The 11,904-nt window shown below is 30.5% G+C and overlaps 1 protein-coding gene across 3 annotated transcripts; it reads right to left on the bottom strand.

Annotated features, from left to right (window-relative positions):
* Positions 1 to 2,806: 2,806 nt before the first annotated feature.
* On the bottom strand, positions 2,807 to 8,924 carry LOC133673351 (ubiquitin carboxyl-terminal hydrolase 27). Of its 3 annotated transcripts, XM_062094085.1 has the most exons (10): positions 8,433 to 8,924; positions 7,838 to 7,964; positions 7,344 to 7,444; positions 7,034 to 7,267; positions 6,718 to 6,786; positions 6,466 to 6,594; positions 6,039 to 6,176; positions 5,018 to 5,080; positions 4,617 to 4,874; positions 2,807 to 3,464 (listed from the first exon to the last, which is right to left on the bottom strand). In XM_062094085.1, the coding sequence occupies exons 1-10, from the start codon at positions 8,658 to 8,660 to the stop codon at positions 3,192 to 3,194; spliced, it is 1,620 nt and encodes a 539-aa protein (XP_061950069.1). In that variant the 5' UTR covers positions 8,661 to 8,924; the 3' UTR covers positions 2,807 to 3,191. The 3 variants fall into 3 exon arrangements, with proteins under 3 accessions (XP_061950069.1, XP_061950070.1, XP_061950071.1); XM_062094086.1 differs by lacking the exon at positions 5,018 to 5,080; XM_062094087.1 differs by lacking the exon at positions 6,718 to 6,786.
* Between the last annotated feature and the right edge of the window lie 2,980 nt (positions 8,925 to 11,904).

Raw genomic sequence — 11,904 nt, 5'->3', positions numbered from 1 at the left:
TTCATAAATCCATGGCTGTTGAAAATTTCTTCGTACAAAACCTTATATAATAGTTCAACTAGTAACCCTAACGGATCAAAAACTTGTGGGCTAATATTTACCAACTTACAATAAACTCAAAGTATGTTAACTAAACCCAACACGAAGAAAATAATAAAAATACTAATTTGACACATAAACTAAAGTTGTTGCACCTAATTAAATAAAATAACCTAAGATGGATAGTTTTTCCTGTTTAAGTAATATCACGAACGAAATTCTCATCCTAGAAACACTACGATCTTTGTTGCCACCTCTAGCTATCCAAAATAAACTAGGTTATTGATTGCTGAAGTTGTCTCCCCTTTAGTTTCCTTGTATGTCTAGGATAATTAATTGTAACTTTAATGAATCCTCTCAAAGCATGAAAAACCTTGTTTCCTTCCTTTAACCTTCCTTGTAAGATTAGGAAACTCCTAAAATAAACTGTCATATCCTTGTAGGAAAAGGATCCTTGCTAAATAAAAAGTCCACAAGTTCAAATGAAGTAAGTAACAAAATTCATACAGCCTGTTCTGACCTATATCGCAAGCCTTCCTGAACTTCAATTGACTTTAAATTTTACCTCAATATAAAACAATATGTCGGGAAACTCTGGGTAAATTTCATCTCGAACTAATGATTGGATTGAGAATTATGATTATTGTTGTAAAACTAGACAGTAGACACGATTATACTAGAATTTGAATTTCCTTATTTAACCCTTTCTTGGATTATATCATTCCCTCTCTCTTTATGATGATTCGTCCTCGAATCATCGATAGGTATAATGGAGGTTTCATAAGCCTCTTGTTTAAGCATTCATAGCTTTTTTCTTGCCAACATTCGCCTCCAATAATTTTGTATGAAAGTAGCAGCTCTTATCTTTCATCCTTTCAGCATTGTTGCTCATCTTTCTCTAAAGCTTGTCATTCATATAATATTTCGTTTAACTAATCAAATTCTTTCATTAAAACCCCAAACTTATAGGATAGATCTTTGCATTCTTCATCAAAAACACCAATTTTTTTATTCATCTCCTTTTGATACCTCATCTTCCTTTACCATAATACCTCATCAGAATACATGTAATCTTGATTGTAATACTCTATTTACATGTTTTTACTCTAAGTTTTCAAACTGGATAGAAAACAAAAAAAATTCGACCAATCCTTTTTTATATATATAAAAGACCCTAAAACAAAATCTAATGATAGTAAAGAAAGTAAGAAGACACTAAGGACTAGACAAAACTAACCTGAAACAAAAACATGGATAGAAACAAGTAGGTTTGACGCGGAACAAGATTAAAAAAATGAAATTAATAGAAGGATATAACTTAATTAATGGAATCAAGTTTTGATACCAAATGATATAGGCCTCTTGATCATGTGATCAAGCAACCCGCAGTGAAGATGGTACAACTCCTGGAAAGCCAAAAAATCAGGTTTGATAAGAGTGTGACACAATGAAAACTCATTTCAAGGCACCAGCACTATTAAAATAAGAAACCCTACCCAACAAATAAAAATTTGCGAACGAGAAGTATAAGAAAGACGTTACAAAGTTAATTATACCTTGATAAGTCAAATTTATTCTGTCTCAACAAAGAAAATAAGTTGTATCACACAAAACACAAGTTTATTTTATAAATCCATGACTGCTGAAAATTTCAACTTACAAAACTTTATATAATAGTTCAACTAGTAACTCTAATGGACCCAAAACTGGTGGGCTAATATTTACCCACTTACAATAAACCCAAAGTATGTTAACTAAGTGCATGTATGAAGAAAATAATAAAAATAATTAATCTGACACATAAACTAAAGTTGTTGCACCTAATTAAACAAAATAACATAAGATAGATAGTTTTCCTAGTTTAAGTAATGTTATGAACGAAATTCTCATCCTAGAAACACTAGGATCTTTGTTTCCATCTTTAGATAATCCAAAATAAGCTAGGAAATTGATTGCTGAAGTTGTCTACCCTTTAGTTTTCTTATTTGTCTAGGATAATTAATTGGAATTTTAAAGAATCCTCTCAAAGCATAAAAACTTTTATTGTCTTCTTTTAACATTCCTTGTAGGATGAGGAAACTCCTAAAATAAGATGTTATATCCTTATAAGAAACGAATCCTTGCCAAATAGAAAATTCACAAGTCAAAAAGAAATAAATAGCAAAATTCATATAACATGTTCTAACTTATATCACAAAGTCTTTATAAGCTCCGATTAACCTTCAATTATTTTTTTACCTAAAGACCTAAGTAAATTTATTTATCCCTTCAAATAACTTAAAATTCGATCCAAAAACAAAAACATTAACCCAAAGCCCAAAAACTTTCTAATATTAGATCTATTTTAATAGATAATTTTAAAATAAAAAAATATATCAATAAAACTCTTTATATATAATAAAACTCATTGATACAAGATTGATTATTTTTAAGGTCAAAATTAATGTCAACATATTTTTTTTTCCTAATATTAAAATCCAACTGCTCTTTCTCTTCTTTCTCAAACCAAAAATTAAAAAATAAAAATAATAAACTTTTAAATTAAAATTGAATTTTAAAAATCAACAGGAAATCTATCAATTAGAAAGTAGAAGAACAAAAGTTAGTCTTTTTCACTTTGATTCCTAACTTTAGATCTTGTGCCTTCATCAACAAATTAGAAGCAAATAGCTTTTATTTTGGCTATGAAAGATCAAATTGTCCTGGAGAGAAAATGTTTATGATCGAAATAAATAAAAAAAATCATTGTGAAATGTAAGAGCGCCTCTCATAAAAGCAACCAGTCAATTGAAAACTTCAATCAAACATCATTCCACTGTTCATCTTTGTAGCCAAAGACTATACCTTCATATTTTACAACAATTTTTTGAGTGCAAACAAGAAGAAACCATGTGAAAGTTCTTTGTAGTTTATAACTATTCAGTTTTGAACATGAAACAACCAAACATGGCAGCGCTGCTTCATCCACAAGCACTTCCTCGGTGAAAGAATAAAAAATTGAGCCCTCATATTTCTTATCAGGCTTTGTTGAATCGAAAATGGCTATCTGCATACATTTGATTCCATGACATCCATACATGGCTTTGTGATTGAAAAATCTGCTTGTGAAGGGACATGCAGCTTCAAAAACTACAGGTGTGATTGGTGCGTTGTCAGCTTTCTACAATTCTCTCATAAAAGAGCAAGCTAGCTTCTGCAGCTAGAACATCCTCCTCTGAAACCCTATACACATTGGAGTCTGAAATACAAAACCAGTGCATGAGGGAAGGTTTGCAATTTTCATCAGGATGTTCCTCATGCGATTCTGATTGCAAACTTCTGTAAACAGTATAATGCCCACCACAAGCTCTTCCAAAATGCTCCACGACAGAAACAAGACGATATACCTGAGGTATTGAAGGGACTAATTCACAAGCTGCACTGACCTGTCAAAAATACCAAACACATGGAAGAATGTACATCACATTTATTGAGTTAAGAACAATCTCAGAGGTCATCGCATACATCGACCCAAAAGAGCGCTGGGCCAGCACCACTGAAAGATCCAAGATAGCAATCTCATCCCGCTATTATGGTTATAAAAAATTCAACATATTGAGTCTCAATATAAGGTAGACTGAGTCTCAATATAAGGTAGATGGAGATGACAATGATGACAGTTTGTTTATCCTTTTTCTAGGGTAAATAACAAACTCATTAGTTTCAGGAGATCAAAAGCAAGAGCCACGATATAATGAGTTCCTTAACAAGGTGGCATCTATCATAGAACCATTGGACTTGAAAGCTTAAGTTGTTATCTAAGATTAAAAAAAAAAAAACATGGGAGAGGTAGGATTTAAACTTATTATTGCTTGATCAAATAAAATACCATGTCAAAGGTCATCTCAACCTAAAAACTTGAGTTATTAGGTAATGAAATGGTTTTATATCAATTTAATTCTGTTACAGCATAAAAAAGAATGCATACGATTTTTAAAACTGCCCTTTCATTTCTCTTTGTGAGAGCAAAACTTCACATTGGGCTCTATTTAGTTAGTAAGTTACATATTACAACTATGAAACATATGCTATTCCACTTAATAGATTGAACCCATAACTAAGACGTTGTAGTTAAACTTGGGACATATCGTCTCTTCTACATTTCAGTGACAAACTAGGATTCAAAATTGTTGGTGAACAAACTACATGTACACAAGAGCATGAGTGCCAAAGCATGTTTCTCAACTCCTTTCTTGACTCGAGCCTTATGCCCCGTACACTTCCTAAATATGTGTCTTCAATTATTCAAGAGTTCATGAGCATATGGAGGCCAATATATGTGTCTTCAATTATTCAAGAGTTCATGAGCATATGGAGACCAATTTGGCCTTGGACTAAACAATGTTGTAGCCCGCCCCAATCATACCCTCATCAAAGCTTCCAGCTAGATTTAATCCCAAATGGCTTGGCACAAGGTGAAGTTACTTGACCAGCTAAACTAGCTAATGCTACCAAGTTCATAAACTACTAAAGCATTAACAATATTAACTTTAAAAAATGTACGACGATACATTCATATCAGCAATCATTCAGCATACCTTTTCATTAGCTTGCGAACTAAAGATGTCCGTGGTTTGTGGTATCTTGGATTGTCCCAGGAAAGCTTCTGTATGTGCGGGGGATCTAAATGCATTTGCAGATAATAATTTTGAAGCATTTCTTTCATAAATGCTGTTCAGCATTCTGGTGTCATATTGCACATCAAAATGGTTTAGATGAGAGCTTGGTTTTTGACATTGCATCTCTTTCATCATGAATGGAAGCAGGTTCAAAGTTAATGGAAAGCTAATGTGGCCCTGCAAGCATCAATAAAGCAGTCTTCTATGACGTTGAATCCTCATTCTATTAATTCTAACATGTTAATACTAAGAAAGTGTCCTTGGAACAAACTGTGAAGAAATCTGGGCATGCGATACCACCAAGCTAAAAATTTGAATACCTGAAGTTTGACTACTTCTCCGAAAAAATTTATAGAAGCACGTTGTAATTGAATGCAAAGAATCTGTAACAAAGTAAGAGTGATGAGCGAGACAACATATTTCACTGCATTTCTACAGCCAAGTGAGATCAAATGCTATTTTTTTTTTGTGTGTTCCAATTTTTATTTGAAAAAGGTGGGACTCAAACCTAAGACCTCTCCTCTCTTATGCAAGAGCACCACTCAGCTAAAGCTCTTTTTTTTTTTTGGATAATGCTCGAGAATTTAATTAAACAGTCATCAAGAGACTGACCACAAAAGAAAAAGGTACAAATTAAAGGAAAAGAAAACGTAAAGGTACAACAATGAAGAGTGAAGGCTCCTCTTATTCCTATAACAAACATGGAAACGACATCAGCAAAGCCTTGAGAAGCAACATATATAGCATGGGATCCCCACAAACTCAGACCATGGATGAACCACAAACAGGCGTAACAACATCCCCAAAAAGTCGCCACCTCCATAGTCAAGCACCAAGAAATTAATGAATCAGAAGCTACAAAGCCCTCCCCCTTCCAATGTTAGTCCAAAGTAAAATCCTCTTAGACAAATAAAATAGCAGGAACTATGTAAAAGAGAATAAAGGCTTGAAGAAATTAAAAAAATCTAGAAGCCAGGCGGTCATTTTTATCCTAAGACTACACTATCCATGCAAGAAATGAAAGGCATCTGTAATGCATGGCAGATTCAGACTGCTCATAACCATAAACCACAGCTGCTTTCCCTGATATCTGCCATTTTTTATCCCACTCTCAACCAACAACAAAATCCATCCTGCATTATTTAATAACATTCAAATCCAGTTACTTGCTCCAGATGATTTCATTATTTGATTAATGAACACCCAGTAGCTAGATTTTATTACTGATGAAGAGATCCCAAAGCTTTATACCAACTTTCCAGATGGTGATGCCCATGAAAATTCTTATACACTTTGAATTCTATTATAACAAATAAGAAGTTTGGAATCAAAACTTCATACCTTGGGACTACGAGCAATGCTTAGTTGCTTTAAAGTGCGAGAAAAATTATTTGACCATGGTAGATTTTCTAGATGAACAAGGAGATGGCAGGTACACGAGTCTTGCTCATTACAACTCTTAAGTCTTTTTATCTCCGTCTGTAACACAAAGTCATGAATAACCATTAAGTAGTACATATAGAGCACTCAATATCTTCCTAATAATAGGTCAGAAAAATTGAAAAGCCCATATCAGACCAACATAGAAAGAAGAGGCAAGGCAAAAAAGCAAAAAGAAAAAAAAAAGAAAAGGGATGAGTTCAGGGTGTGCAGGAGAAGAGAGATGCATAAAAGGGGTCTGTTGGACATGCACAAATCTGTTCCTTTTCTCCAGTAGGCTAGCCATTAACAATTGAGGATAGACAGATTATTTTAAAGACAGGATTACCTCTGTTGCTCCCCTTAAAGATAAATACTTTATTGCAGCAATGTGCCAACAGTGGCTGCAGCTGTAATTCTCAACTTGCTCAGAAACAGTGAACTGCCTGAGGCAATCCTCCAATCTACACCCAACCCTCTAGTATCATGTTCAAAAAAATGTAAGGCAGGCATATGGTTAGTTAGAAAAACCACAAAAACAAAATTCAAGTGGTAAAATTAAATAAATAAAACTAAATGTCGAAACCTTTGTTTAACATACAATGGTGGCACCACCTTCAAGCACAGGCAAAAGAGGCAAGCTATGAAAAAATTGAAAATTCAATGAAATCTGCAAATAGAAAAAAAATTGAAAAGGAGATAAAATATGAGGAGAAAATCACAAGATTCAACGCAATTGAGAATTAAAATGCAAGAACTTCAAATGTTAGAACCTCGTATATATACAAAAGCACTCACCAAATCATTATTAAATTACATATGCTCCAAACATCATGTATCAAACTATACAAACTAAAAAAAAGGGCAGAGAACGCTGATATTTTGCAAGGAGAGAGTGTTTTATGAGGAGTACAAACCTCAGTCGAACAACTTTGACACGTTAAAATGCTACTAAGAATTCCATCAAATGGTCCGAGGAAGTGCTGCTGCCACCTTTCTTGCTCACTCTGGATCTCAATCCTCTTTGGAGTCAGAATTCTACAGTTTAGGGATGCAAATGCATCTGACAGAGAATGATGTTTTGGAAGATAAGAATCAGAAAATTCATCCCTTAAAGAGGACAGTAGATGAAGGAATGCTTCTTCGGCATCCTACACACACACAAAAGATGAATCAGTCACTTGGACATCAATATTTGTTCAAATAATTGTGAAGATACATTCGCACCTGTTGGCTCGTCAGATTAAAATTTTGAGTATAATGAGCCATTGCAAGCATCACCTTTCTTGGACTCAATACAATTCTCTCTCTGCTAATCACAGACAGTTCTGCAGAAATGGACACTTGTCAGTCGGGTTTCAATAATCATGTCAACTATTTGTAATAATTGTATGGTTTCCTGAAAATTCTGAAAGTTAAATAGTAATTCAATGTCCGGGACTCCTAGTAGTTTTCTTGAGGAGCCAATGCAATAATTTATCAGAAATGATATTAGAACTCTCAACATAATCTTTTTTACTTCAATAACATCCATGAGAGCATTGTATCCATTAAAGTCTGATATTCATTGTGTAAAAAGAAATGTAGGAGTTACAAAAATAGAAGTGAATATAAGCATGCATAATTCTGCAATCCTTCACCTGTAACAACAACAATATTTAAATTATTTTGGAAAACTCAAAGGCCATTCATATAACTTGTAATATTTGTATTCATTTTACCTTCTAATAAAGCAGCCAAAGCCACCGTAAGCTGCAAGCTCTCATTCCATTCCTCACCGGCAAATGATTCCCATTCTTCTATAACCTTTTGAAGAAAAGATTGGAAATTTGAACAGCTACCTAAAGCCTGAAAATCAAGAATTCAAGAATAAGAACATCTTCAGGGGAAAAGCTAAAATAAAAGGACAATTTTTTTTTACTTTTATCCCTCATTTTTAACTTTAAGAAGATAGTTATATTGGAGAGCCAAATTGGCATTTCTAAATTGAATAGAGCTCAAAATTTGTTTAATATACTTTGATGTAAAAAAACTTTGATTGTAGTTGTATTAGTTAATTATTATTAATAAATAATTATATCAATATCAAATATATTAAAATACAAATATTTTTTAAATGATTTTTTTCCATTGAAATGTATATATAAGAAAAAAAAACTATATCTATATTATTCAAAAAACTATATTACTAATTTGAGTCTTCTAAATAATTTTTTCAAGATACTCTAACAAAACAGCTTCTTGATTCACTATAACAATTCAAGGCAAAAAAAAAAAAAAAACGAAAACAGCCCGGTTGGTAGAAAGTGATGATACCTGTAAGATAACATTCAAAAAGCAATTATTGCCAAGATTTTGCAAGCCAGGAAGCAAGAAAAGCTTCTTTGGACGATTATTATTCTCTCTCTGGTTTAATTCCAGCCAAGAAGGCAAGGCACTTAGTTTTAGATTCCAAGATTTGGGATCTTTTATTAGAGCCAACACCAAACCAGCAACCCCCAAAACAGCTGCAAGCCCAGATGCTGAAACCCAATTCGTCTTCATGTGAGATAAAAGATTGTCTATGAGTATTGCCGCCTTCCTTCAGTTGCTCCACAAGGACTACTCCCGCTGTAGTAGGGGTATTTGTCCCTCCCAACTTCTTTTTTTAACTGTTCTATTTTCGATTTCTAAAACTTTAGCCAGGAGAGATTGATCATGGCAAAACCTAGAAAAAATCAATCTTACAAGGTTTCAAGTTCAACATCTCATAGGTGTTATTATTTATATGAGCTCATGCTTTGAGGATTGGGTTTCAGGACATGAATCTCAAATATGTTTTTAAAGAGTTTGGTGAGAAACAAACTACAGTAATACTGTAGTTTTTTTATTAAATTAAAATCTCAAAAATAAAAATTATAATTTATTATTCAAATGTAATATTTTTCAGATTTATACTAAAATATGAGCAATATAATTATTATGATGAAAACTAGAAAATAAAAAACAAAGTGGAAATGAAAAAAAAAAATATATATATATATATATATATATATATATATATATATATATATATATATATTCTGTTACTAACACACCCTCAAGGTCTGTAACACAAAATCATTTTCTTTTTTATTTTCAATTTTTTAGTTTATTTTAAAATTAGGAAACAAGTTCATTTATTAAAAATAAAAAATAAATTTTCATAAAAAATACAGCAAGGTTATGACTTTTCTTCATGAGAAAATTGAAAACAAAATTTATAATAGTAATTTTTATGTATAATAATATAATTGTAAAATATTAGTATTATTTTATTTAAATTAAGAATTATCATGAAAACTCCATGCATGTTGACTAAAAAACAATCCTGTGTATAATATTTATAATAAAAATAAATAAATTTATAATATCAACTAAATATAAAAATATAAAATAATAATAATTTCAGTGTTTCACTTTGCTAAAATGTTTTTGTATATAAAACAAAATATTTTATTTGTTTTGAAAAACAGCAAAAACAAATGTAAAGAAATATTTTAGAGAACTCAAAAATGTACCTTCCAAACTCAATATAAATTTTGAGAACTAGAAAATACTGAAAGGATACTCATTATAATCAAAGGTTTTGTCTTCTAGAAAAAAATAACCTCTATGAATTATTGATTAAAGTGCAAATAATACCTGGAAAAAATTGAAAGTAAAAATTAGTGATTCTTTTTTTAAAAAAAAATCACATGTATTTGATATTATTTAAGTATAGTGTATTAATCACATGATTAATACCAATATCAATATATATATATATATATAAACTTAACCTAAATTAACAAAAAATACTATTAATTAACCTTAAGTACTGTTTGCATTGAATAAATTAAATATAAACTATTTACATTTATTTTTTCCTTTATTCATTGCATCTATAAGCAGCATTAAAGGATTTTCCATTTAAAAACTAATTTTGTAATTAGTTCATTTAAAGTGTTTTCCATATGAGTATCTAAATATAAATGTTTTGTAACTCCAATGAAATTTAAATTATTATCATTCATTTTATAATAAATATTTCAAAAAAAAATTGGAGTTGAAAAAGAAAAAAAAAAGAATAAGAATAAGAAGGTAGCCATGAGATTTCATATTTAAAAAAGGAAGGGATGTAAAGGATGCTTTTTTTATTGTTCAAAAAGATTGGAATAAAGACATTAAAGAAGAGAACTTGCTAAGCGAGAAAGATTTTAAAAGTCATAAAAAAATTATTTATTTGCAATCCAAAAATAATAATAATAATAAGATATTTAAAAGATGATAAAGTCATCCTTGGTATGACAATTCATGGAGCACTTTTGCCTTGGATTGTTTGAAATGTTCAACAATAAAAATAAAAGGACGAACGGAAAGTCATATTGTTTTTTAGAATTTTAAATAAAGCTTTATATTATGGATGAACAAAGCTTTAAATTCTCTAATGTAGAGAACTTATTGAGCCCTAATAATTACTTAAAAATTAAAATTTTGATGCATTTTGGCTATTTCTCATGCTCATTTTTATGTTTTTTGACTATTTTTTCTTGTTTATTTCTACTTGAAAAAAAACTCAAAATCATGTTTTTGATGCATTTGTATTCATTTCCTATTTTTCAATGTTTTTTCAAAAAACAAAAATTCAAAAAATATAATTTCAATGTTTTTAAGTCATTAACGTGTACATTTTGTAATTTCAGATTATTTTTTTTATCGAATTGATGCTAGAATTGTTTTCCAAAAACATCAAAATACAAAAAACAAAATTAAAAAATCAAAATGTAAAGAAAAATGGATGTCATAATCCAATTTTAGGTTCCAAAAAATTCTTTTATATTAAATTATTTTTCCTTTTTGAAATATTAAAAAATATCAAAAACTCAAAATTAAAAAATCAAAAAATATATTGTAGGGTCACAAATGGACAAGCAATTTAAAAGTGATAAAAATAGACTGAAAAGGAACTTGATCATATAAATTAAAAGTTTAAGGACTAAATTAGACCAAATAGAAAAGGTTAAGAACTCAATCGCAACAATAAAAGGTCTAATTGAAAAAACAAATATTGAAGATCTGGGCAGATTTGCAAAATAATTAAGTTCAGAAACTTAATTGAACTTTTGGTGGACCTAATTGATTTCATTAAGGGCTTAATCAAAAACAAAATTAAATTTAAAAGTCAATTTAACCAAAATTAAAAATATTAATCAAATCATTAAACTCTTAATAGGTTTAATTGATTTAACTGGGGCTAAGTTGAAGGCAAATTAGGTTTGAAAGTTTAATTTTGGTTAAATTGCAAGAGCTGTAAGTCCTGGGGACTAATTTTTAAATTCTAATAAGTTAATTGGCCAAATTAGGGCTTAACTGAAAGTCTAAGTTTGGTTAAATTGCAAGAGCTATAAGTCCTGGGGACTAATTTTTAAATTCTAATAAGTTAATTGGCCAAATTAGGAGCTTAACTGAAAGTCTAATTTTGGTTAAATTGCAAGAACTGTAAGTCCTGGGGACTAATTTTTAAATTCTAATAAGTTCAATGACCAAATTAGGGCTTAACTGAAAGTCTAATTTTGGTTAAATTGCAAGAGCTATAAGTCCTGGGGACTAATTTTTAAATTCTAATAAGTTAATTGGCCAAATTAGAAGCTTAACTGAAAATCTAAGTTTGGTTAAATTGCAAGAGATATAAGTCCTGGGGACTAATTTTTAAATTCTAATAATTTAATTTGCCAAATTAGGAGCTTAACTGTGAAGAAAAGAAAATTTGAAGGCTAATTAATAACTT

The sequence above is a fragment of the Populus nigra genome, chromosome 14 (genome assembly GCF_951802175.1).
Source record: "Populus nigra chromosome 14, ddPopNigr1.1, whole genome shotgun sequence".
In the NCBI taxonomy this organism is placed as follows: Eukaryota; Viridiplantae; Streptophyta; class Magnoliopsida; order Malpighiales; family Salicaceae; genus Populus; species Populus nigra.
The sequence above is the reverse complement of the archived record's forward strand: the minus strand, read 5'-3'. Positions and strand labels throughout refer to the sequence as shown.